Source organism: Mustela putorius, unplaced genomic scaffold, assembly GCF_011764305.1.
Source record: "Mustela putorius furo isolate JIRA1106 unplaced genomic scaffold, ASM1176430v1.1 tig00000174_pilon_pilon_pilon, whole genome shotgun sequence".
NCBI classification, from domain to species: Eukaryota; Metazoa; Chordata; class Mammalia; order Carnivora; family Mustelidae; genus Mustela; species Mustela putorius.
In genome coordinates this window covers 18,504,257-18,531,904 of record NW_025421304.1, presented here as the reverse complement: position 1 = coordinate 18,531,904, position 27,648 = coordinate 18,504,257, and the positions used below count along the sequence as shown (strand labels likewise).

The window sequence follows — 27,648 nt, the reverse complement described above, 5'->3', positions numbered from 1 at the left end:
ACAAGTTGTTGGGGGAAGGGCTAGGGTAATCAACAACCTGTAAACATCGGTCATTTGTTCTGATTATAAAAGACTCAAATGCACTTTCGTGTATTTCCTTCCAGTTCTTTCCCTATGCATTTGTTACGTGCCCGAGAAAATCTATACATACACCCCAGTACCCTGCTTTGAGACTAAGTGAAGCAATACAGAGGAACGCGGGTTGTAGTCTATGTCCTTACTACATACATAGCAAAGGACCTTGGAGGAAACACGCCAACTTGTGGGAATGTGAAAGGCAAAGAAGGGCAACTTTCACGAACTTGGGCATTTCCCGGTAAATGTTGAGTGACCGTATATCACTGAGTGAATTTCCTATTCCTATTTCCTATTGCTGTCACAGACTTAGTGGCATAAACCAACACAAATTTCTAATTTTATAGTTCAAGAGCTCAGAAATCCAAAATGGGTCTCTTTCGACTAAAATCAAGGTGTTGGCAAGGCTGGATTCCTTCTGGAGGCTCTAGGTGAGATCTTTGTGTCTTTGCCTTTTCCCAGCTTCTCGAGGCTGCCCACAGTCCCTGGCCCATGGCCCCCTTCCTTCTTTAAAGCCGTAATCACACCCTCCTGACTACTGTTTCCATCACTGCATCTACCTCTGATGCTCCTGCCTCCCCTTAAGGACCCCTACAACATTAAAGCCACCTGGATATAACACAGGATAATTTCTCCATCTCAAAATCCTGCATTTAATCACATCGGCAAAGTCTCTTTTTCCGAGTTTGGTAACATAGTCACAAATTCACAAGCTACAGAGATTAGGGAGTAGATTATCTTTGGAGAACAAGGCAGGGAGGGTGGTGTTATTCTGTTTACTGATAAAACACATTTTGGGGCACCTGGGTGGCTCAGCCGGTTAACCGTCCAACCCTGGATTTTGGCTCAGGTCATGATCTCAGTCTCGTGCGACTGAGCCCCACGTCAGGCTCCAAGCTCAATGTGGAGTATGCTTTTCCTTCTCCATCTACTCCTCCCCCAACTTGTGCTTACATGCTCCCTCTCTCTTTCAAATAAATAAATAAAATCTTTTAAAACTAAATAGATAACCCTTTTAAAAAAACATATGATAAAATGTATTGCATCACTAAAATTTCAGGATAATCATCATTTTTCATGGGGCCTAATATTGTACTGTAGGGATATACCACAACTTATTTAAGCAGTCCTGCAATTTGGGATATTTGAGTTGTTTTATCTTTCATGATTTTCATGATGAATGTCTTTGGGTCTTTTGGGAGGGGGATGTGTAGAATTAGAAAAGGATTACAGAAATGGAGTTGGTAGTCAGAAAGGCCTTGGTTCAAATCCATTCTCTGCCTCAATTCTCCAATGTCATTAGAGTCTCGGTTTCCTCAACTGAAAAAACAGGATCCTTACAACTCCAACCTCAGCATTTTTAATAGCTCTCTTGAGCTATAATTCACATACTATATAATTCACCCATTTAAAGTACAAATTCAGTGGGTTTTAGCCTCAGGGTTTTTGCAAGTTTCAGTGATACTGAACATGTGAATTGTCAGCACTCTTAATAATTCTTTGATCATAATTTATATTATTTTCTTAGGCTAAGTTCTTAGAAACAGCCATGTAAGATAAAAGCCTGAATTCTCTCAAATGTTTTAGAAATAGACCTTGTGAAGCTAGAAGGTATTCTTCTGAGGGTTTTACATTTTTGTGGCGTGTGTGTGTGTGTGTGTGTGTGTGTGTGTGTTTAGATAGACTTTGGGAGCATAAGAGTTGGTATGAAATTGTTAACCTATTTGACCCAAGATGCTCTCTTTCATTCTCCCTTGTGTAATCCTGGATTGTACTCACCCCTAAACCCACACACACATAGTAATTAGGGGAAATCAATTATGGTTCACTGTCACCCAAACTTGCAGAGCTACCGGCCTGTCCCTCTCCATATCCTGATGTGACTTACTCCAGTGAGGATTGCATTGGTACCATCCCGAACTGCCAATCTTAATTCATATACTGTGTGGTGGGCTGGCAGGAAGGAGAGGTGGTAGGTCTCCACCAAGGCCACAGGGAGCCCAACCTACCCACCAACACATCATAAAAACATACTCAGTGTGGCTGTGGGAGGACTGAGTGCAGGTTTCAGGGCTGAGTTAGTGAAGTGCCAGCCAAATCCAGGAGTGTGTTGCACCAGAGTAATGTGTGGGTGAATCCTTGGCATCCCAGCAAGTGTGAGAGCAGGTTACGTGAGATGGGTGTGGGTTAGGTGTTGAGGGATGAGAGGAAGGTGCAGAGAGGATGTGTGGGGTCAGACATGGAAAGGGGTGGAGCTGAGGAATGGGACTCCCCCTGGGTTTGGACCTAGTAGTCAGACCAGGGGTTTGGAACCATTTTGGGGTCCCAGTGTCCTGTGAGTATCTGATGGACGCTAAGGAAAGAATGCACACATGCACACACACACGCATATGCAGTGACCCACACGTTTTGCCTATTGTGTGATGCATTCCTGGACCCAGGAAGCTCATTCAAGGGCTCCGGATTAAAACCTCTGGCCTAGACTAGTTCACAGGGACTTGCCAAAAAAAAATCCAAATGCTCATTAAGAGCTGGAGAATGTTTGTGCCTTCTTGCATGGAAGACATTTAGAGAGGTTTAGAGGTTTCAGACTTAAATTCCAAAGTGCACTTACTCTATAAATGCTTTGTTTATCTTCTTCCAGCTTTTGTTTTGAAAATTTCAAATCTACCAAAAAGTTGTGATCTCATGTAATCTTCAACTATATTCTACAACTATCAACGTTTCTGCCCTAATTGCTCCCCTCTCCCCATGTATGCTTGGGCCCTAGGGAACCCACGTTTCTCTGGAGAACCATTTGAGAAGAAGTCGCAGATATTATGATACTTCATCCTTAAACACTTGGCATGTAACTCCTAAGATCAAGAGACTTTCCTTCATAACCACAAGATAACCCTCAGACTCACAAAATTTAACATTGATGCAATACTATTATGTAATGTACATCCTATGTTCAAATTGCCCCAGGAGTCCCATTCATTAGGGTCCTTTTGGCTGTATTTCTCCTTCCCTTCCTCCCTCCTTTCCTTCCTACCTTTCTCATTCAGGATGGGATGCAGAATTACAGAGTTCTCTCTCTCAGGCTCCTTTAATCAAGAACACTATTCCGGAGTTTTGTTTTCTTCTGTGTTGTTTTCTCTTGTGACACTGACAGTTTCGAAGAAACCCAGACTTTGCTGTTTTGCAGAATGTTTCCCTGTTTGGATTTGTCTGATTGTGTCCTCATAATGAGATTCAAGTTAAGCATTTTGGGCAGATGTCTTGTCCCTTCTTGGTGCATCACTTTACAGGGTCCGTTGGTCCTTTATTGATGATGTTAAATTTGACTTGTGGTTACAGCAGTGACCTCCACTTTCTAATCAGTTAGTGATCTGTAGGGTAACACCGTATTTGCTGAAAGCCTCTAAATGCGGCAAATGCTGGTGAGCCAGTGGTGAGCATTCAGATTCAGTCCTTGCTCTGATGCTGTTTCTACACTGGAGGAGAGAGAATTACAATTACAAAACATGCAGCTTTCCGAAGGATAGAATGCTGAGATAGAGAAGTATCAACTCTGCCATTTAAAGTGAACTTAAAGGGGTGCCTGGCTGGTTGGCTCAGTCCATAGAGATGCGACTCTTGATTTTGGGGTTTTGAGTTGAAGCCCCATATTGGGGCTTTTCTATTTAAATTATAGATTTAAATAGAAAATCCATTAATTTTTTGTTTTTAATATGGGGCACCTGGGTGGCCTAGCGCTTGAGCATCCCACATTTGATTTTAGCTCCGGTCGTGGCCTCAGGGCTGTGAGATCAAGCCCCATTTTGGGCTCTGCACTCAGTCAGGAGTCAGCTTAAGATTCTCCCACTCCCGCTCCCTTCTGCTCCTTCCCTTCCTCAAATAGATAAACCAATCCTTTTTTTTTTTTTTAAGCGTTTTTTAAATTGATTATTTTTTTTTTTTTTTTAGTAATCTCTACACCAAACATGGGGCTCAAACTCACAACCCCGAGACTGAGTGACATGCTCTTCCAACTAAGCCAGCCAGGTGCCCCCCCGCCAAAAAAATTTTTTTAAAGATTTTATTTATTTATTTGACATAGACACAGCGAGAGAGGATACACAAGCAGGGGGAGTGGGAGATGGAGAAGCAGGCTTCCTGTTGAGCAGGGAGCCTGATGCGAGGCTCAATGCCAGGACCCTGGGACATGACCTGAACCAAAGGCAGATGCCTAACGACGGAGTCAGCCAGGTGTCCCAAAATAATAATAAAAAAAAATTAAATTATAAAATGAACTTAAAGACTGCTTGGGAAGATGTCAGAGTAGGAGGACCTTGAACTCATGTCGTTCCATGTTTACAACTAGATGTAATCTACATTCCAGTAAATAAAATGAGCCTTAAATTTGAGACTTGAGGAGGAGAAAGAAGGCAGGCACGGGAAGGTGGGGATGGAGGGATTGGAGGCAACCATGGCCAAACTTGGAGGATGGAAGGAACCAAAAGCTGGGCACGTGGTGGTCTCAGGGAGGGAAAAATGATAGGAAAAGGGCTCTGGGTCTGCTAACAGTGGTACTGAGCACCTGGTAACTGCTGGACACTGTTTTAAGTGTTTTACATGGTTTACCTTGTCTAAGTCTCCCCATAGCCCTGAGAAGAAGGCCATTACTGCTTTTATGCTGTAAAATCTGCAGCACAGAGAGGTTAAGTTATCTGCCCAAAGTCACACAGTTTATAAGCAGCACAACTAGGATTCAACCTGGGTGGATCTGACTCTACAGTTTATGCTCTTAACCATAAGAAGGAGAAGCGGGGTTCCACCTAGAAAACAGAATATAAAAAAGCACTGGAGTCAGAGCTCCAGTGGGAAGTGCTGTTGATAAAGGATGTGGAAGGGGAAAGCAAGACAAAGGAAAGGTCCAGAAGATCAAAGAGAGAAGAAGGTCAGGAGCTAAAAAGCAACATGATAAAACAGGGCAAAGGTTGCCTGGCCAACCTCCCCCTCCGTCCATGCCCAACTGCTCGCAGGTCCCTTCAGGGAGGACTCACTATTCTTCTGCTCTGTCCTTCCCCCCAAAAACAGGACATGTTCATAGTCTCAAAGTGCCTCCGCACATACCGCTTATTAATTACAGAGGGGAAGGAAAATGGGAACTTTACAATGAGCTACCTGGCCCACTCCAGCTTAACCAAGTGACAGAAGTAAGCATTCGGTGGGTTCTCGGGGAAGGCTCTGGAAGGGAATTAGGGGCTCGTGTAAGAGAGGGGTTTTGTGAGGAAGGAAGGCTCTGGTTGAAGAGAGAAGGGGGAGTCTTGAGGTTGAGGAATCCTGGGTGATAGGGCAGGATCCATCGGAGAAAGAGGAGGTGTCTCCGGGAGGGAAGAAGAAATCTTGAGGTGAGGGATGTGCTCAGTGGTAAGAGTGAGTCATCGGGAGAGACCTGATGGGGACGGGTCGGTTGACGGGAGGGTCAGAACGGGGTCAGTATGGGGCGGGTAAACTCTGCATGACGAGAGGGTGGAGGGCTTGAGGCAGGGGTCGCCAGAAGAGTCCTGAAAGCGCCCGCCACGGGTAAGGCTCAAGGCAGCGGTCAGCGGCTGAGTGAGGCCCTGTGGCGGGCGCCCCTGCGTCCCCTCAGCAGGGCAGCTCTGGGAAGAGGGCTTGAGGCGGCGGGCGGCCGGGGGCGGGGCCGGAGGCGGGGCCGGCGCCGCCCAGCCGGTCCCCCCGCGCTGCAGGGGGCGCTGTGAGGCTGGGCGGCCCCGGGCCGGGCGGCGGCCGCTCCTAGTGAGCGCGGCCCCTTTTCCGGGTTTCCTCCTCCTCCTCCTCCTCCTTCTCCTCCTCCTCCTCCTCCTTCTTCTCCGCCGCCGCCGCCGCTGTCCCTTTCCCGGCCGGCGGCCGCCGCTGCTGGTGCCGCCGCCGCCGCCGCCGCCGCCTCGGAGCCGCGAGCCGAGCGGAGGCCGCCGCGGAGCGCGAGCGCCGCCCGCCCCGCCGCCCCGCCGGCCGCTCCAGGGCCCGGCCGGCTCGGCCGGAGCCCCCCGCGCCCCCAGCCCGCCCGCCCCCGCGGGCCCGGCCTGGCGTGGCCGCCTGCCGCCGCGCTCCTCCTCCTCCTCCGGCGCCCCGCGGCCCGCCGCCTCCTCTGCCCGCCGCCCCGCGCCCCCCGCCGCGCCGCCGCCCTCTGCGCCCCGCGGCGCCCCCCGGTCCCGCCCGCCATGCCCGGCCCGGCCGCGGGCAGCAGGGCCCGGGTCTACGCCGAGGTGAACAGCCTGAGGAGCCGCGAGTACTGGGACTATGAGGCTCACGTCCCGAGCTGGGGGTAAAGCCGCCGCCGCCTCCCCCACCCCCGTCCGACCGCTCCCCGGCGCAAACCGCACTGGTCCCCCACCCCGCGGTCTGCCTTCCCCTCCGCCCCGCCGCTGGCCGGCGCTTTCTCGGGTCTGGGGTAGGAGGCAGAGCCCCCTCCCCTGCCGCCCGCCGCACATGTCCTCTCCGGTCTCCCCTTCTCCCCGCCTTGCGCACCCCTCTCTCCCCCTTACCCAAGGAATGCTTTCTTACTGAGAAGTGTAAGGTCCAGGGACTGAAGCCTGGTGGAAATGAGGGAGCAGCCCTTCCTCCTTACACTTCTGGGTTTCTATTTGGGGTGGGCAGTCAGCAGCTGTCCTCTGGAGCTATTAAAATTCTCTTGCCTTTTTAGTTTTTTGAAATGAGGCTGGGTGGGAGGAAATCTTTTAAAGACATCCACATTTCCAAAGCAGGCGCTGGTACCTTTGGGGTGTGAAATACAAGGCGGTTGCTGTGGAGCTCTAGGCAGCGGGGCACCCTCTGAACCTCCACGATGAATGCTTTGCTCACCCTTCTAGATTGGCTCAGAGCCGTGCCTTCCTACCTCTGCTCCCCAAGTTCTGATGGACCAATAAGGTTAGGAACTGTGCGCAGAGTGAAAGGAGCCAAGTTTATGTTGTGACTTTCATTTAGGGAATGAGTCGTGTCCTGATGTATAGACGCTTCCAACACTTGATTAATGGAAGTGGCTGGATGGGGGTGTATAGTGGGCATAGGCTTGGTTAATCCCAAGTCCTGGCATTTATGTGTCACTCTTCCCTTTCACAGTAATCAAGATGATTACCAACTGGTTCGAAAACTTGGTCGGGGAAAGTATAGTGAAGTATTTGAGGCCATTAACATCACCAACAATGAGAGAGTGGTTGTAAAAATTCTCAAGGTGAGTGTCTTATGAGTGGTATTAAAAATGTGGTCCACTGGTCCGGACGTAAACTTCAGCCGCATTGTAGAACGAGCAGTGCAAGCTCTCATTTCACATATGATTCTGTCTGATGTCCCTTCACTACTCCTCCCACCCGTTTTCCTGTGAACTTTGAAGTACCTCCGTAGACCTGTTTCAAATCTAAGCATGGTCGTTCGGGAACATGTTCTGAAATGCCATTGTGGGCTCCCAAAGTGAAAATTCCAAAGGGTTCATTTGTTAAAACAGGAGATAGGGATTCAGATGAAAGAAAACCTTTTCCAGTGAAGATCCTGTCAATTGAGGGGTTCCTTGAGTGTGGGATTTGTTACCCTTGCTGCTCGAAATTATTCCAGAAAGAGAGCTGGAAGAAATGAGAGGAGCTCCAAAGATGAATTTGAAGCTTGGGTGGAAACACCTCAGTGGCTGATCAGTTGTTTCTTCTCTCTGGCAGTAAGAGTGTGTCAGGTGGGGTTGGATATGGCGAACCAGTAGTGCCTAGAAGGTTCATTGTTGCTTATCAAGAAGTTAAAGTGAAATTGGGAGCAGTAAGGAGTATACTTACAATCACTAAAATTAATGCTTGGAACAAACAGTCTTGGGCTCTGGTTTAGTCTGCTTGAGTTTAATAAAGATACGTCTTTTATGGTCTCTTTGGTGAAGACATCTTAATGAGCATGAAGAGTTGGCTAAATTCTCCTTTAGGTAACTGGTTGGATAGCTTTAATAATGTTTGATAGGGTGTACAAAAAAAAAGTAATTCTTAGGATCTGTGAAGGGTCTTCATCGTTGCCAGATCACTTAATGTGTGCGCATGTCATTTAGTGAAATATTGAAAAGATTAAAGAGTGATTAATATAAACACTTTTGCATATATAAGATATCCGATGTGGCCATTTTGCAGAGGCTCAGTGAATAAGGATATGGGATTGGAGAGCTGTTTTTGTGTGTTAAGGACAGAGTTAGGGTAGCTGTGTCCCTGTTTAATATGAAGGGTCAGGCTTACACTGTCTGAAAAATCAGTTTTCAGAAAAGTGATCAGCTTTGTTACTCAGTGCCATTTGAGCCCAATGTTGAAGAAACAGAGTTGAAGTAGAGAGAAGTAGGCAAAGTTATCTGTGCCATCAGAGGCACTGGAGTGAGAAGTGAGGAATTGATACTGAAGATGGGGAGTTTGACTCCCCTCTTCCCCAGATGTGAATTGGACCTCAAAAGTCACATGGTCTTTTTTTTTTTTTTTTCTTTACAAGTATAAATATTTAAAGAAATGTTCCCTTCAGGGAAGTCACCATATGATTTTTTTCCTTTATACATGAGCATAAATGTTTTTAATATAAGCTGCTTAAATCCTTCTAGGAGTGAGCAAAACATAAAATTGAACTTAGGAATATCCGTATTCCACTGCTGTGCATTTGAAAGAATGAAGTGCTGACTCCAGAACAATTTCAGAAAAATACTAAACTTTTATGCAGTAGCAGCATTTTTAGAATAAGTGTGTAACTTCCTGTCATGTCTTTTTTGGAGGAATGGCTTTAGGTATATACGTAAGTGAAAGTACGTTTATTCATGAGAACATCGTATTACTCTTTAGTCTTCCTTCTAGAGATCTTCATAGCATCCGTTCCTGGATAGTTTTTCCCCGGGAGAGTCGCAGGATATGTTTAGGGAACCCAAAATGGAAGCCTGCTTTTACAGGCAAGAAACCTAAGGACAGGAAAACTTACTTACCTGATACCACTATGTTGAAATGACCCTTAGCCAGAACTCCTATTTCCTATTTCTTCCTCTCTCTCTCTCTCTCTCTCCCCTCATTTTAATGTGTGTTTTTAAGATCCTCAGAATAAGGTCCTGTGTTCTGGAATAAGATTTGGAAGGCTCCTTTGATGCTCTAGTTAATGAAGTGTTCTTGTATCTTTTCCATACAAGTTATCTTCAGGATACAGCCTGAACCAACTTCGTTGCCACTGGTGAAAACCACCCTCATTTCTTTCTTTCTTTTTTTTTTTTTTTTTAAAGCCCTGTGGCATTTCTGTCTAGATTTTGTTTTAGCTGAAGGATAGGTAAGAAACTACTAATGATATTGTGGTTTTCTTGTTTTCACAGGCTGAATTAAAGTGGATTAAAAATATTGGGGGTTTTTTGGTTTTTTTAAGAGGACAGTGTCTTGATCCCGTTTTCACCCCTGTTCGGATAAGTTATGACTAATATCTTTTGTTACAGTGTTTGGTCATAGGAAATTAGGCCCTTAACAGAGTTCCAGCTGCTTATAATTCAGAGGAATCTAGAAAAAAGTTCTCTTCATAAAAGGCCTACTACTGTACTTTAACTGCAGGAAGGGTACTCACATACACACGGTGGCTGAGAGAGAAGGTGTATACCTTAAAGACAGGGCTGTCTTCCTTTTTGGTCAATAACATTTTCCTTCAGTTCTTTGCAGTAAAAGAGAATGGTCACATGAATTAATTACCACAGAATTCTCTCATTTAATTTGCAACTGTAGATTTTTTTGGTCAAAACACATTGGAACTCTTTAGAGGTTTTAGCAATTTAGAAGTCGGTGAGCAAAATTTTACTCTCTATTTTGAAGTGAAATTGTGAGGTTGAAATCTTAAAATGTTCCAATTAATAGGAAGGTTATACCTTTTTTGACCAAAATTGTTTTAAGGAGAAAAAGAAGGGGGGGAGGTGGGAAGGATTAACATAGGAGGGGAGAAAGTTACTTCAGTGCCCAAAATTTCATCTTTTGATTTTGAAAAGTCCATTGCTCAGTTCCTTTGTAGTACCACTCAGGAGGGTATACACAGAAATAAAAGCATTTGGCCATGTTGGACAACTTGTAGCGTTTTGTGGACACCACCTGTGTATGGATTTCAGCCGTTCTTGTGTTCCTTCAAGTGAAAACTCCCTATTTCCTAAATAGAAGTTAAGAACAATACCATTTTTAAATAAACGTGTACAGTGTTTTGAACCCATGCTGCCCTGACTTGGAAATTCTCATGTAAGCGAGCATAAGGTAGTCTTATGAAGAGTTGGATAAGTTCATTTTGCCCCCCAGCAGTTAATCCACAAATTAAAAAAAGAATGGTGGTAATATGTTTACTTTTTAAGTGTGCTTAGCATATTTGTAGATGTTTCTTAAGTGTTGTGCGGTGAGGAAGTAGTGGGAAAAGAAGGATGGGAGGCCTGCCAGTGACCCGTCTTGTGGGGTTACTTTAGAGTGAGCAGGTGACTGTCTAGGTCATATCAGAGATGTTCACGCATGCTGGTGCTGGGCTTTCTCTTGTATTTCTACTTTCTCCGGTGGTAGGTGTTTTCCTTCAAGGTACTATGTTAAGCAAGTACACCAAGATGTCATTTTCCTGAAGCAAGATATTAGTATTGATTTTTCTAAAATTTTTGTGATTCTTTTTCATTCCTACAAATGTTTTATGGTATAAAAGTAGTTAAAATTGTATTATTAAAGTGTTACTAACATCAAATAATATAAATTTTAAAAATTGTGTGAACTAGTCAGTGCTGTTTCTTTTAAGATTTTATTTCATTTGAGAGAGCACGCATGTGCGCAAGCAGGAGCAGGGTTGGGGAGGGGCAGAGGGAGAGAATCTCTAGCAGACTCTCCACGGAGTGCAGAACCCAATGAGGAGCTCCATCTAACAACCCCAGGATCATGACTTGAGCTGAAACCAAGAGTCGGATGCCCAACCGACTGAGCCACCCAGGGGCCCCTAGTGCTGTTTCCAATATTGTGGTTGTAGTGTCTGAGCTTGAGAGTGTGGTGAAATAGAATCATGAAATAAGGGAGCAGAGAAACCTTAGGACCCAAACCCTTTTTACAGATAAACTGAGACCCAGAGCACACAGTTTGCTCAGGGTCACATAGTTAGGGGGAGAAAGCACAAGGGTCCTATGTCCTTCATGGAATCTTGTAGCTGTGAGGAGCAGTTAATGACATTTGCTGGATATTTGACTTTTTGAGGTATTGAACTACCCTGGAAAGATGGATAAACATTCACTAGAAGTCAAGTGAATTTGTTTCTAATGGTTTTGGGGACTTACTCTTCTAGGAAATGCTTGACTGGGATGGGTACTAGATGGAGTACAGAATAGATGAATACCCAGAGAGCTACAGGGACCCAGCCAGGGGCTCTCTGGTTTGAGTCTGCAGCAGCATGGTGAATGCATTGTGAAATGTTACTTTGTTGCTTTGAAGCCACAATAACCAGTGCTTTTACACTTTTATTAACCCATACAGTTCCCTCATCCTGATAACTTGCCAGATTTTGGAGCTAACAGCTTTATCCCTCTAATATATTAGAGTTTGTTGGAGAGTGAGCCATGTGTAAAAAGAGTATCTTGGCATAGAGGACCCATTTTTTATGTGTATAGCATGGCTGTAGATAGTTTCTAGAGCCTGATTTTAGGATCTGCCACCTCATCATGAGGGCAGTATAGTGTTAAGAATTGCTATAAATGGAGGGCAGGAGACTTGGGTTCTAGAACCAGCTTCCTCTTTATACCCGCTTGACTCTGTTTTCCTATCTATAAAATGGATATACATTTCCTGTGGAACTCAGAGGGTTGTTGGGAGAATTAAATGTTTAGATCAGAAGGGATGGGTAGGTACATGACAGTGTTTTAGTCATCTACACAGTGTTCCTTTCCCAAAAGTAGCCCTGGAAGTAGACTGCCTGCATTCAGATGGGCTTTCCCAACACCTGGCAACTCTATGACCTTGAGCAGGTATTTAAACTCTGCCTCAGCGTCCTCATGTAAAATTGCACCAATAGGAACTTCTCTCAGAATACTGTTAGAGGTGGATTAAATGTGCTTAAAACAGTGCCTGCACATAGAAAGCAATAAAATATGGTTCTAATAACAGTATTTCAGCTGGGCTACATGAATGATTTCAGAGGGCAAAACCAGGAGTAGAAAAGACGATACCATTCTCTCAATGAAATTCAAAAGGCCTGCTGTATGCCTTGCTTTTTTAAATTAAAACACACACACACACATCCTGACAAAAAGAGTCTCAAGGAGTCGATAACATAATTGGAAAGGGACTTGAAAGACTAAGAGAAAAGTTGCTGTGAAGAAATAACACCACTCAGATAATGTTTATATTTGGGTCAGTTGCAGTGGATTTGAGGGATGCCTCAAGGTGGTAAAATAAATGCTGTCATCCAGGCTCAACTTTCCTTTCTTACTCTGTCCCACATCCCTGGCAACCGGTGTTCTTTGTGATTGTTTACTGCAGGCGATGAAGCTAGTCTCTCAGTTGTCACTGTGGCACTGGAATCAGAGTAGTTCCAGATTTGCAAGTTCTGAACCACCTTTCTGCCTGTCTTGAATTTATTAATTCAGTTGTGCTTAGAAATTAAAATGGAACTTTGCCTGTTAACATGTGCTGGGATTTATTGAGGTCCTAATTCTTAAGCCTTGTGTATATGTTAGTTCAGAAATTCAATCACAATCAAATGCTAGTAGTTGAAATCATTCTCAGATCTGGCTTTTTAAAAAAATCAGCCCTAAGTAAGTAGGACAGATCATTGACTTCATTAATTAAGCAACTTATCACTAAATTTGTCTTTTAAGTTTTTCAATGTTGGTCAATAGGGAGAAAGAAGTAGTCTTAATTTTTGGATTATGTTGAACAAGGTTGTCCTGAATCACTGGGACTCTCCACCATGTGGGCAGAAACTGTTGGGAAAGTTCCTTCCTTTCATCCCCTCTTTTTCTCTTCCTTTCTCTCTTTCTTGTATTTTCCTTCCCTGTTTACCTTTTCCTTCCTTTTTCGGAGCTCATGCACAGAAAATTTCAAATTGAGTTTTTTCCCTTTTATTTATTTATTTTTTTAATTTTATTTATTTATTTGACAGAGAGAGATCACAAGTAGGCAGAGAGGCAGGCAGAGAGAGAGAGAGAGGAGGAAGCAGGCTCCCTGCTGAGCAGAGAGCCCGATATGGGACTCGATCCCAGGACCCTGAGATCATGACCCGAGCCGAAGGCAGCGGCTTAACCCACTGAGCCACCCAGGCGCCCCGTGTTTTTTCCCTTTTAAACGTTCTCTCTAGGTGTGCGCCATAATTCATTTATTATTGAAACTTGATTTAATGCTTTAATTTCTTTCTTTTTTTTTTTTAGCTTTTTGCCATTTTTCTCTTCTAGACTTTGAGTTAAAAAGAATATTGGGAAACAACTAAACTGATTCATTTTGAATCTTTTTAAACCTATTCTCTGAGTTGGAATAAATAAACCTTAACTGGGAGAGACTTTGTCTAGCAGGATGAAATGATGAGACTGTGAGGGAAGTGCATATTTTCTCTGTAGCTCCAGGTGGATGAATGCAAACACTGGGCTACAGTCTCGAAGCTTTTTTTTTTTTTTTCTATAAAATCCATGATCTGTTTTCCACAAGATGTGAAGGGTCTTCCTTTATAAATTCTAACCTTTTCTCTCTCATTCTGTTTACAGCTTGAAAATGATCACTTTCATTCCCAGGGAGCTCATTGATTTTTTAGCTTCTAAAGCATGTCCCAGGTTCAGAGGAATAAGCTTGAGGCAAAAGGAAGTTCCCTGTGGTCTGGTTCCTGTAGAGAATGGATGTCCATGCTTTGGAGCAAAGTCCTGGGTTGTAGGTCCCTTTTCCATTTTAATGGTCTCTTGGTCATTTGTCAGGATGTGAGGATTCCAGGTGCTGTGAGAGTCTGTTGTGCCACTTCAGAATTGCCCTGCTGTCCCCAGTCTTCTAGGTGAGGAGGTTGTTGGACAGGTGATAGTTGGGTAGCAAAATACGCTCTCTTGCTCCATAAGTTACCTTAGGACATCATGAAAGATACCAAAATCTTAGTGGCATTGTCCAGGAACCATGTCCCTGCCTGACCTGTTGCTGACTAACAGGAAGGCAAAGCAAGGCTTTATATGGGGCATCGTCATAAAGGCAACTTAATGGGTTACCCCGGTACTAATTCACTGTTAGGGGGAGAGGAAGGTTTTTGGTGTATACAGATCTCTGGCTGTGGGGTGTTTTTTCCTCTGCGACCACTCTCACAGATCTGTAACTGCTTTCCAACCCTAGAATTTTCTTACATTGAATATGCTGGTAGCATTGGCTAAATTTATAGATACAGTAGCCAGCTTTTATTTTTCTTTTAACTTTTTGATATAACTTCAGCTTTAAAGAAAAGTTAGAAGAATTCCCATATGTCTTTCACCCAGATTTCTCAAATGTTAACATTTGCTTTATGCTTTTCTCTCTTTTATATATAAACACACATATGTGTGTGTATAAACACATGTAGTTATGTGCTTGAGAGTAAATTGCAGTGATCCCTACTGTAATGTGCATTTCCTAAAACCAAGGACAATTCTTATGTAACCCCACAGTGCCATGATCAAAAATCAGAAACTAACATTGATACAGTGCTGTTAGCTAATCTGCAGCCCCTGTTCTCATTTGCCAATTGTCCATATAATGTTTTTATAGCAAAAGAAAATCCCAGGTCATGTGTTACTTTCAGTTGTCATATCTCTTTAATCTGGAACAGTTGTTCAGTCTGTTTCCTGACATTGACATTTTTGAAGCTTACTTATTTTGTAGTATGTCCTTTTCTGGCTGTTTTGGTTTTTGTTTTTTGTTTTTGTTTTTTTTTTTTTAATTAAATTGTACTTCATGTTTGAGTGCTTTATTTCCCCCAAAGTATTGAGCTCCCTAATTATGAAAAAGGGAATGAGTACAATTCCTAAGTGGAAGTGGGTGAGAGACACAGTAGTTAGATCTACTCTCCCGCAAACCCAGACAAAGCAGAGTGGACGTAAGTGTGGCAGCTGGCTTGGAAGAATGCAGCCAGATTCCAGCCTGTCAGTCAAACACCCCGTTAGAGGTGATGCAGGTGCTCTGTGTTTCATAATCTCCCTCTGTTTTGTTATGTGTGCAGAGCTGTAGCTTAGTGACCAGCAAAAGATGACGATGTCTCTGGCATATGTATATTTCTCTCCCCTCCCACCACCAGCACACACACGCAGGCTTTTAAAATCTTACTTCTTTGAAAACCCATTGGATTTTCTTTACCCGTGCTACCAGAACAGTGTCTAGTGTCTCGGTGATCGAATACTCCTTTTCCCCAGTTCCCTTTCTCTCCTAGCCACGCTTGGGAAATGAGAGCAGCGTGGCCAAGAGGGAGGCCTACAGAGGCACTGTCTAGATCTGAATCCTGCCCCCATACTTCACCATCAGCTGTGGGACCTTGGGCAAATGGTTCAGCTAGGCTGAGTCCACTACATAGGAATTTTGTGGTTTGTTACTAACTAAATACATGAAAATAATGAAGCTTCCATTTATTGAGTGCTTACTACATGCCAGTTAAGTGTTCTGAGTACTTTATAAAATGTAATTGTGATGTGACTATTGTTCCAGAACTGCTTACATTCTTCAAATTCTTCAAGACAAGAAATAGCACATGTAATGCTAGTATTTCTGATTGCGATTTTTAATTTTGCTACCTAGCAGATGGAAAGGTTAGCAAGTAGTAGAGGTTTCCAGTCGGTACTGGATCAGATACCCGTTTTCTCCTCTGCTGCTCCGTCATCTCTTTCTTTAGGAGTGGGATGTGTTGGGGAGTTTTAGTAGGTCTGTGCTGATTTCAGATTCTAGATGTTGAGGAAATGGGAGTGGCCACAGGAAATGGGAGCCAGCAGCTGGGAAACAACTTTGTAACTTGATGTCAGTGAACTGGTCTTCCCTCCTGGAAGACAAAATTACATGTAACTCATTGGAAGAGCAGGCGTCTCCCCATTTTGTTTCAGTTTTTCCATTTGCAAGTGCATGATATACAGCTGTTCAGAGCTGTAATGCACGCCTTCCATTTGGCAGTTATCTAGGCATTTTATTTTTAAAGTATGACATGGGTGTTCAAAATTTGTAAGTGACCTGAATGTAACTACCTAAAGATCTGACACATATGCTGTATGAGTCTGTATTTAACTTAATCTCAAACATTCTCAAGGGCAGTCCCCATTTTTATCTTGATTTCTCTTTTCTAATTTAGACACGCTCTCTAACGTGACATGGTGTGCAAGATAGCCCGGTAGCCACTTGATTAGCTGACATTGTTTTAAGGTTTTATTTATTAACTTCAAAAGGAATCTCACTTCCGATTACTCTTGTGTATTTAAGCCAGTGAAGAAAAAGAAGATAAAACGAGAGGTTAAGATTCTGGAGAACCTTCGTGGTGGAACAAATATCATTAAGCTGATTGACACTGTGAAGGACCCCGTGGTAGGTGCCTGACGGTTGGGGGAGAAGGAGCAAGTGAGTGCGTGAATGTGTGCGTGGTGTGACACAGAATGTCAGAATAATGAGAAACATCATTACATATTGGGAATGACTGTGTTCATCTTCTACTCCTGAATAGTTTTGAAAGCCAGAAAAAACCATGGTGGCCCAAAGATGAAGTAGTCACCACCACTATTATGAAACCTAAAAGTGTATGTATAGAAAAATCCCTATCCCAGTTTATTACCTTGTTCCGGTTCAGCCCACAAATGTTTGCTGAATGTCTTCTTTAAGCCCCGACTTTTCTCCCAATTTTGAAAGCTTATTACCTCCAGTTGGCCTTATTTTGCTTCACTTCATTAAGCCTGACATCTGAAAGTCTGGGCTTACAGAGGGAAATACCAAATATCTCCACGTGGACACCTGGCATAGAGATCACAACCCCACAGACCCTTTGAGGAAGGCATCTTGCTATTTCTCCTACTACAATTTAATTCAGTGTCTACCCCTGGGGCTCGTGTTGTATATTCTGATACAACTAAATATTTTTTGTTAAAAACGCTTACTTTGTAGCCCTTTTAGATGTGCTATTTAATTTTGTTTTCTTGGGAGGTGATTAGCCAGAGTGTTCATGTACCACCTCCCGTCCCATTTCTGTTCTTCATCTTTTCTACTTCACCTGTTTTCCTATCCTCCCATGCTGGCTGTTCGTTGAAGAGGTAGGTCTTTGCTTCTGTCTGCTGAAGACATCATAAAGAAACGGTGCGCTATTGAACATGCACTGACTGCATACTGTGGAGGGCACTGTTCTGGACCTCAGGACAGTCCTCAGCAGTCCACTGGAGTCGGTGCTGTGATTGGCCACATTGTTACACTGTACAGATAGGACAGCTGAAGGCTCTGAGGTTTGGTGATTTGCTCAAGATCATACAGTATCATTAAACTGAAGAATCAGGAAAATTTTGCCTTCGGGACCCTAAGAAGACTGAAAAGAGTGCTTGTATGCTAGATTCTAGCTTATTGCCATTAAAAATATATCCCAGCCAGAGGAGTTTGGATTGATTTTAGAATGACTAACTGTGGACTCCATCATCACTGAAAACGGCCTGCAGCGTGACCCAGTACATATTACGGTTGCAGCGGCCTCTGCACTTTGCCTTTAAGTTAGTAGAACTTAGTGAAACTTGTCTTACTGATGTTGTAATGTGTTGCTTAAGGCATGTGTGTGTTTTATATAATATGGAACACGAGTAAATTAAAATTGGATTGAAACCATGGAGGGAGCCCTCCTTCTCCCCTAAGTTTTAGGGAGATAGGCTCACTTCCAGGCAGTAGAGAGATCTGGTGGTCTTGATGAAGCCCTGTCCCCTTCAGGCTAGTGAGGAACCCTCTGACCAGTGCTCCTGGGACTGCTGCTCTTTCTGACAAAGCCCCATGTGCACATACTGTGCCTGTTTCTAGGGGACTTTTACCTGCTTCCTTGAGCAAAACTATTTAGCCATAAAGATTTCTAAGGTGATTTTCTATAACCCTTTAAGGCCCTGCTTTTCTCCTAATTTTCAAAGCTTATTACTGTTAATGAACATTATTTTACCTTACTTAAGTAAATCTGGCATTCGAAAAATTTATACAAGGAAATATTAGACATTTTGTACTCACTTCATTAAAGATTATAGCATTTTAGAAATACTTGGTTATGTATAATTTGGGGGTGAGGGGGATCACATCTACTTTGTAAATTGAGACATTCTCTAGTGGTATGTAGCCAAGGCAGTAATTTCACATTATAGCCTGCTGATTGATAATCATAGATATTTTCCTTTTGGATCCTGAAAAGGCCTATGATAGATTCCCATGACATATGATAATTCTGTAAAATGCATCTGGCTTGCCAAACCAAGATGAAAACATGTCACTCCTTTTGTGGCTGGCAGACTGGAATACTGCAGAGTGTAATTCTTCAAATAATGTGCCAGGCCCACTGACAGGTTGGTCAGAGAATATATCTCCTTTAAAAACAAAACAAAACAACTTAAGAAAAATGTCAACCATTTACAAAAGTAAAATGAGTAAGATAATGAACCTCCCTGCACACATCAGTCAGCTTGAGCAGTGCCGCAAGTCGTGGCCAACTTTTTTTTTATCTCCCTGCCACCCACTTTCCCACCACCCACTATGCCCACTTATTTTGAAGCAAATTCCAGACGCAGTCTCAAGAGGACACTTTCTTAATAGGCTCTCCCTGATGAGTGAATCCCTTTTTCATTTAAGTGGGATTTGGGGATAGATCGGTACAACAGAAGCAAAGCACATTTACTGTTTGAATACTTATAAGGCATTACTATTCTCTCTTGCAGTCAAAGACCCCAGCTTTGGTATTTGAATATATCAATAATACAGATTTTAAGGTGCGTATATGCTTTTTCTTTCTGGCATGGGGTTAACGGGGGATGGGTAGTTGGCAATAAGTACTGTTGATACTCTAGAACCCGAGGGGACCAGGAAATCATTGGTGAGAGTGGGAAGTAATAAATCCGGATTCCTTACCGCATGAGTATAGGGATGCAGAAAGTGGGTAGGGTTTTTGCATTTGGTGAAATTACTCATCACCCTTTGCCTTGCTTACTCTGGGAATAGCTGCTGGGCTGGGTCTAAGTTAATACCTCGTCTGTAACACTCCTGTTTTAGACAGCATGGTTTTAGGGAGATAACTTGATTTGCATAGGAATCTACCCTTGCTGATAGGAAGTGATAAATGGTTACAGGGCTCCTGTGAAAAGAAGCAGTCTGTAGGACTCAAGCTGTCAGAGTGTTGTGTGTTTACCAACACTGTACAAAGCAAATGATCCAGAAAAGCTAGTTAAGTGTCCCTGTGCTATAGAAAAGCCCCATCCAGGATTATTTACATTTCTTATATTTATAATGCGTATTAATTTAGACTTGAAGTGTTCTTCTGAAAGCATGGTTTTAAGCTGGTTTTCCTGAGTTTGTTTTTATTATTGTTCAGACACTACAACCTTAGCTTCTGGTAAGGTTTTAGGGACTAGTTATTCTAGACATGGTAGAACATAATGTGAATCCATGTATAAAAACAAAATAGTGGTGTTGATTTTGAGGGGTCTTTGGAGAACTTTTGGGTGATTATAATCACTCTGTCAGTGAATCATAAGCTTGTGATTTTGTTGTGACGGAAGTTAGGGCCAAAACCACATCAGCAGTTGAAAGATGCTGGTATCAGGAGTGAGGCTTTTGGGTGAAAATAACAACTTTATCTCACATTTAATTTGTCTTAGGTAGTCACTCTAAAACAACTCTGAATTAGGTTAACTAGTGGAAAATAAGTAAACATGGATATTATAATTTGTGAAACAATAAGCAAGTTTTATGTACAGTGTAGCTCTCCCATGTGTAACAAGTTTCCTTGTTAGAGGGACTCCTTAAAGGTGAAGTCAGCAGTGAGCTCTTGGCGGTAGATGTCAGTATATTCGTCAGCCTGCCAGTGTTTAGCTAGTAGAGTTCTCTGCTGATACACATGGCCAGTCACACTTTCGCCATGAGAGACCCGGGTTTATCAAGGTGTAAGTACATGAGTGGGAATGTGTATGCAATTTTTTAATGAAACCAAGCATTTTCCTAAATACCAAGTTTAAAAGCTGGTCTAAATGAAACTTCATAGTGAAATACCCTAAGTTTTAAATGTCTCTGCTTCCTTAATGAGTTTTTATCAGTTGTTTGGCCACACATGTAAAATTTTCACGTCAGTATTTTGTGTTTCTTAAATTGACAACTGCCCTGTGAATTTAACAGCACGTAAAAGATCGGTTTGGAGGAATTTTTAACTCCCTGGAGAAATCTTAATTTCTCTTGCATCTTAACTCTCAAAGGGATGTTTTAATGGCACATGTTCTCCAGGAGCTTCCTTGAAAGAGGACATGGAAAATTCATGGTTTTTGAGGCTTGCATATCTGAAAACGTTTTTATTTTATCTTTCCATTTAACGTACTAGCTGTGGCCTAGAATTCTAGGTTGTAACTAATAATTTTCTCAGAATTTTGAAGAGCTTTTTCCAGTATTACCACTGAAGCCGTTCTGGTTTTACCTTATGTGATCTGGTTTGGGTTTTGGTTTTTTCTTTGGAAAGCTTTTAGGATTTTCTCTTGAGTCGCAGTCTGTGAAATTTCACAATGATGTTCCTTCGAATCGTCACTTTTATCTTTTGTTCTGGACACTTGCTGGGCTTTTTCCATCTAGAAACTCATGTCCTTCCGTTTTAGAACAATATTTTTAACATTCTTTTGATTTTCTTCCCTTTTCTTCTTTGTTCTCACTTTCTAGAGCTCATTCAAATGTTAGACTTCATCTCTTAGCTCTGTTCTGTTCTCAGAAGTTTTAAAAGTAGTGTCCTGTTCTTTTATGTAATATCTTCTATTTTCTCACCGAGAATGTGTGGATTCCCCCATCCCACAATGTTTTCTTCTTCATGCTCTTTTCTCGGTTTTTCTTTCAAATGCTTTTGTGTGTGTGTTGTTTTTTGTCTGTGTTACAGTTGTCTGAAATCTCATGGTTTTTGACTGTCTACTCTTTAGAGTCATGAAATGACTGATGACTGCTTGTCAGCCCCTGTCTGGAGGATGCAAGCCTGGCTGCGGGCCTCTTGGCCTCCAGCGGAGGAGCCCCGTGGGCAATGTTAGGTGCGCTTTCATGTAACTCCCCATTTTCAGTGTGGTGTTTTATTTTTTTAAAGATTTTATTTATTTGACAGAGATCACAAATAGGCAGAGAGAGAGAGAGGAGGAAGCAGGCTCCCTGCTAAGCAGAGAGCCCGACTCGAGGCTCAATCCCAGGACTCTGGGATCATGACCTGAGCCAAAGGCAGAGGCTTTAACTCATTGAGCCACCCAGGTACCCCTCAGTGTGGTGTTTTAAAATTGTTTTCCTGTTTTCAGCTGAAATCTGTTGACTCTCTTTCACTGATATCTGGGGTCACTGTGAGCCTTTTTCCGTAGCTCTTCCATGTGAGGTTGTCTGCTTCTGGACCCCCTCTGCTCTTGGCAGAGTTTTCAGCTTTGTCAGTGGACATTTTTGTCTTGCTTCAAAGTGTTGTCATCTCTTCCATTCTCTTAGTTACCGTGAATGAATCCCCCAACCCCCCCTCCTTTCACTGTTCCTGGAGAGGAACTTCAGGAAGATGCAGAGTGTAGGATGTGTTTGGGCTGCAGTGTCACACTGGGGGGCCCCTTGAATGGTCAGGCCCTACCATTTTAATCAGCTTACAAAATTGTTAAATATCCAGATAGTAGATGTGTATTTTGGAAAAGCAGATCATGACAGGATGGTCGTTTTCTGCTCCAGGTAGTATGACAGGCCACAAGTAGGGAAATCAGCTAGTTTAATGTCCTCATGCCCTTCAGGCTTTTTTTATTTTGTCCTGTGTTTATCTTTTTACAAAAGCTTCTTTTTATTTTTTTTCATTTTACTGTTAAGTGTATTAGTAACTGGATTTAAGGTGTCGCTCAGAGGAGGTTTGTCCCAGGTTTAGTATCTGATGAGTCAGCAGTGATAGAACCTGCAGCCTATTCTTTTCAGCATTTTTTGTATCCATAATTTCCTTCTGTTGTAGACTCCTGATTATCCTAACGTCATAAAATAAGTTGGGCAGCTTTTCCTTTCTCTTCTCTCAAAGTTTATATGAAATAGGGATTATCTACTTGTCTTTTGGGAGGAAAGGGAGCCTTTGGACTATCCTTCCCTTTTCAGAATGTATGTACATGTAAGTGAAAGGTTTATCCTGGTTTCTTGTCTCTTCATGAGTTTATTTGGATGGTATCTATTTCTAAAATTATCCACTTTCATATTTACATAAAGTTATTAATAGAATTCTCTGAGGGCTTAAAGACTGTAATATGTTTGTAATTATGTTTTCCTTTACATTTCCAACATTATTTGTGCCTTTTGTTTCTTTTTCAAAGTTACCAGTATTGCTAGAGATCTCTCTTATTAATACTTTAAGAACGGCTTTTGGTTTTATTGTTCAAATGCTTCTGTTTTTACTATTTCCTCATTTCTGTTCCTGTCTTAATTATTTTCTTTATTCCTCCCTTCTTTGTTCCTAAACTATTTTCTTTCTTGGATTTTCATTGTTTCCCCCCTACCTTCTCGAGTGGAAGTCTGCTCATTTCATGTATTTCTGTCTTTCTTGATTGACGGTAAGTGGGCTTGAAGTCTGTGCCCCCCAAGCACCATCTCAGCTACACATTCCATGGTTATAGAATTCATTCCTGTGTAGTTTTCACGTTAGAAGTACAAATTCCAGGGGTGCCTGGGTCGCTTAGTGCGTTGAGCATTAGACACTTGGCTTTACTTTGGGTCATGGGATGGAGCCCTCCATCAGGCTTGGCTCTTAGCTTGGAGTCTGCTCATCTCTCCCCTCCCTCTCTCTCAAATAAATAAATAAAATCTTTATTTTAGAAAAGAAGAGGTACAAATTCCAAACTTGTGGATTTGGGTTTTTCTCCCCCGACTTTGTACTTTGAAATACTTTAAACCTATTGAAAATTGTAACAAGTAGCACAGGTAATACCGTCATGTTTTTCCCCTAGATTTATCAGTTGCTAATAATTACATTTGCTGTTAGTTCTCTTTCCCACCCCAGCCCCAATCTCTTTTTTTCTCAAAGTAAGTTGTAAGCATCATGATACTTCACTCCTAAATATACTAGCACTGGAACTGGATAGGACCTTTTCCTACCTGCCAATACTATTAGTACTCTTAAGGCATTTAATACTTCTATGATAATGCCATCTGATACATGGTACAGAGTCCATATTCAAGAGTTTTCTGGTAATTATTGTCATAAGAATGTCCTTCATAGCCATATGTTGGTGAATAATGTGATAGAGGAGCCACATGGTTTTTCAACAAAAATATTCTTTCATTGTTGATTCCTGATTTGGCTGCACTGTGTCCCGAGGAACATGACCTGCATAATGTTCGTTATTTGGACTTTGTTGACAGTGGCTTTGTGACTTTAGTGCATGGCCATTTTTTTTTTTTTTTTTTTTTTAAAGATTTTTTTATTTATTTATCAGAGAGAGAGAGGGGCAGAGAGCGAGCACAGGCAGGCAGAATGGCAGGCAGAGGCAGAGGGAGAAGCAGGCTCCCTGCTGAGCAAGGAGCCCGATGTGGGACTCGATCCCAGGACGCTGGGATCATGACCTGAGCCGAAGGCAGCTGCTCAACCAACTGAGCCACCCAGGCGTCCCAGTGCATGGCCATTTTTAATATCAAGCTTGTTAATTCAATTCAGATCTTCTATGGCCTTCCTCATTTTTCCCCTTGATACTTCGTTTTATGGTGGAGGTACTGATTTGTTTGGTTTTTGCCTTGAAATTATCAGTTATGCTTCCTATGTATCAGAGCAGTCATAAAAGGTACATCATGACATTTACCAAAAAAGACAAACTTCTGAACAAAGGAGTAGGAAAAGCCAGTCTCTCTAATGTTTGAAATGAACAGTTCCAGAAAACTCTCAAACTTGACAATTTCTCAAGGAAGCTGAAGTATAGTTGTGGCAGAAAAAGTTTCTACTGAGACATGCTTCTCAGTTTTCTATGCTTTTGGAGGAATGTAAATTAAAATATACATTTTAATTTTTGTGACATTATAGTGATACAAAATAGATCATCTGGACATTATAAAGATTGGTAAGGGATCCTGAAGAGGGTCCTTTTGAGAAGATGGTAGACGCATACTGCTCTGTGGAGAATTTCTAAATCACTCCCAGAGAGGTGGGCCTTGACTAGCTGATGTCTTGAGGCCTTGTTAATGCTTGTAGTAGTTTTTTTTTTTTTTTTTTTTTTTTTTTTTTTTTTTTTTATTTATAAATATTTTTATTTATTTATTTGACAGACAGAGATCACAAGTAGGCAGAGAGGCAGGCAGAGAGAGAAGTGGAAGCAGGCTCCCCGCTGAGCAGAGAGCCCGATGTGGGGCTCGATCCCAGGACCCTGGGATCATGACCTGAGCCGAAAGCAGAGGCTTTAACCCACTGAGCCACCGAGGCGCCCCCTGCTTGTAGTAGTTTGATGTGGAAAGGATCTTCTTTGTAAGACATGTTCCAGTGATTAGTAATAACTTTGATTTTCTTGATTAGTGATTTGTTCTGCTTCTGTAAATTTCTAAAAATATTGACCTTGATTTTATTCTGGATCTTGGGGGTTACGTTTTAATGCCAGTACTGGTGACAACTGCATTAAGCACCGTTCACACTATATATCCCACTGCCTCTGCATTTTCTTCTCCCTCTTTGGGGACCACTGGGACTTCTGGGCACCGACTGAGCTGTGTGTATGAGGGAGTCTGCAAGCTCTGTGTGCAGGGTGAGAGTTTGCTGTGTCTGTGATTCCCACATGTGGCTGGGAACCTTCTTGAGCTGCGTAGCCCTCCTGAATGACAGTCCTCGGGTTGATCATGATGCAGCCGAAGTACACCCACAGTCTCTGAGGACCAACAAGTATACAGTGAGAGTGAGGCCACATGGGGCCATTCCGTTCTGGGTGGCAGTTTTAGACCAAGGAGGGTCTGAGGCAGTTGACCAAATTGCCATTTTTCCCATTGTCCTCCTCAGACTTTCTGAGGTTAATAAAAAGTCCCAGGATATTTCCACTTTGGGCCTCTAGAGCCGTCCTGGAGTAGGTCTGATTTCTGAGAAAATGTCAGTGTGTTTGAGGCTTTGGAACCAAGCTAAGATTGGTGAATAGTATCTTCCTCAGCACCTTTGTAATCTTCTGGGAAGCATAGGCTTGTTTTGCTTTTGATAAGTCATTTATTTCATGAAAATATAAGCAAAGCTAACTTCCTGCCAACACTTTGCACTTGGTTGGTTAACAATGTTCTCCACATAGCTGGCCAAGAAGAATGGAGGGAAAGTGTGGTTCTTGTGAAATTTCCCTTTATAACTCATCATAGACTCTTCACACTTAAGTTTCCTGGAAGATAGTTTTAATTTTGTTCCATTGACTGGTGAATGTTATCAAAGACAAATATTTATCGATTGCCTTCTGGATGCAAGCTGAGAACCACCATTGATGGGGTGGAATATAGACCACATATGCTCCTCCTTTGTCGTGTTATCTGAGCATTTAGCATATGGACCAGGTTGTACAGTGCCCCTGGCATGCTTGGAGGAGGGGAAGCAGAGATCCTGAGTCAGCCAGTTGGCGACTAACCACCAGCCACAGTACCCTTTTCTTCCCTACCATGTGTGTCCTGGTATGTGGGGGTGCTGGCGTGGGACTTGGGGTGCAAGCAGAGTGGAGCGGCCTCTTGTTGCTCACAGCCGAGTGAGGTTATCTTGAGAACCTCAGGTCGCTGCCAGTACCTGAGTGGAGAACATTAACTTTGGGGACATGGCTGCTGTCTGTGTCCTCTGAACACTGCAGAGGACAGTAAATAGCCAGAAGGTTCAGAGAAGGAAGGGACACCTGTCAGCTGTCTTGACTTGCAGGCTAAGGGAGCCGGGTGGGATCTTCTAGGTTTGTGGGGAGGTGGGGACGCTGGAGAAGGAAGAGTGGAGGGGGCCAGCAGGTTCGTTTGGTTGGGGTTGGTGACCCCCACCTGCCCCAGGGTGGCAATAGAGACAGAGCTGCAAAAGTTGGAAGAAGCCAGACTGTGGACCCTGGCAAGTCTTGAATTTTAGGCCCAGGTGGTAAAATGTTACAGGTGTAGTTTGGGCTCCTCCTACCCAGAGCTCCTGAGAAATGAGAGTGAATGTCAGCCTGTCATTTGGGACTTCATAATGTATTAGACCTAACCACTATATTCATTTGTTGTTTTATATTACATAAAATTGATACTGGTTGGAGTAGCTAGAAATATTATATTGGCAGCCCAAGAACATATATTGTTAGGCCTTAACACCATTTACACAGATGGCTTTGTATAGATGCCACATGATAGGAAAGGAAAGCCTTCCACAGATAAAGGTCCAAGTGATAAAACAGCCCATATTTGTTCTCTGGAAAGAAAATAGTCCAACCCTTTGCGGGTTAGAAAATGCTCACTTCACTTTCATGGCCTATTTATTGACTTGGGGTTCAACTTGGCACCGTATCTGGGAGCGATCTCCTTAATTCTCAGAGGAGGAGCTGATTTGACACCCAAAGAGATAGTATCTTCAGCCTGCATCTGTGCATCCAGGCTGTTGGTGTGCTGGCCCAGAAGTCTTCCATGCAGTGCAGAGCTGCAGGAGAGCAGAACACTTGAGTGCTTGGCTGCTCCGCAGCCAAGTCCCACCTGAGCAGGAGAGGTGGTGCCCCTTGTTCCTGAGTGTAGCTTCTTCCCAGCCCAGACACCACCAGTGGACTGGTCTGTATGGGCTTATGCCCTCTGCTGCCTGAGGTTGATGAAGGTAAATGTTTTTACTAAGCTAGAGGGAGAACTACTTTTATTTAACAAGGGAAATTTGAGAAATAAGCTAAATCCTGGTGGTCTTAGAAGATACTAAATTTAATTCTTGGCAAATTGTTTTATCTTTTTGAACAGGTAGTGTATTTACATGGATCTAAAATATAAAATAGTATGCAGTGAAAAATCTCCTTTATTTCACTGTGCTCCTGCTGTCCATCCCCCCCACACATATATATGAAGCCGTGTTTTATTTATGTCTTTATATCATTCCTGTAACTACAGACAAATAGAGATGTGTAGTTTTGCTCCACACAGACACATCATATAGGCTGGTCAGTGCCCCTTTGAGAGCTCTCCTCTGTTGCCGGAGTCTTCCAATAAAGAAATAAAATATGTTTAATAAAGTTGTGCTGACTAATTTTGTAGAAAGTGCTACTTGTGACTGATGGGGAACAGATCTACTTGGAATTGATTACCTAAAATAAAAGTGTTGGTATAGTTTCTGATGAAGATTTGTGATGATTTTAATGAACCTGGATGTATTAATGCTACTCTGCCTCTTGGAAATGGAAATTTAAAAAATAAAAAAGAGCAGACTCCCAGTGGGTGTGCCTTTTGTCCCAGTATGAGAACTCTTTGTTTGTTCTTTTGGCCTGGAATCATTTTCAGTACCTGT

At 42.8% G+C, this 27,648-nt stretch overlaps 1 protein-coding gene across 2 annotated transcripts in view; it reads left to right on the top strand.

Annotated features, from left to right (window-relative positions):
* Positions 1 to 6,204: 6,204 nt before the first annotated feature.
* The window catches only part of CSNK2A2 (casein kinase 2 alpha 2), a 40,509-nt gene continuing 19,065 nt past the window's right edge, over positions 6,205 to 27,648 (top strand). The window contains exons 1-4 of one of the 2 annotated variants that reach the window (XM_045076129.1): positions 6,206 to 6,367; positions 7,162 to 7,273; positions 16,467 to 16,568; positions 18,923 to 18,973. In XM_045076129.1, coding sequence (XP_044932064.1) covers positions 6,264 to 6,367; positions 7,162 to 7,273; positions 16,467 to 16,568; positions 18,923 to 18,973 — 369 coding nt within the window. In that variant the 5' untranslated portion in view covers positions 6,206 to 6,263. Of the gene's footprint in view, positions 6,368 to 7,161; positions 7,274 to 16,466; positions 16,569 to 18,922; positions 18,974 to 27,648 lie in introns of both variants that reach the window. The other variant, XM_045076130.1, reaches the window with a different exon arrangement.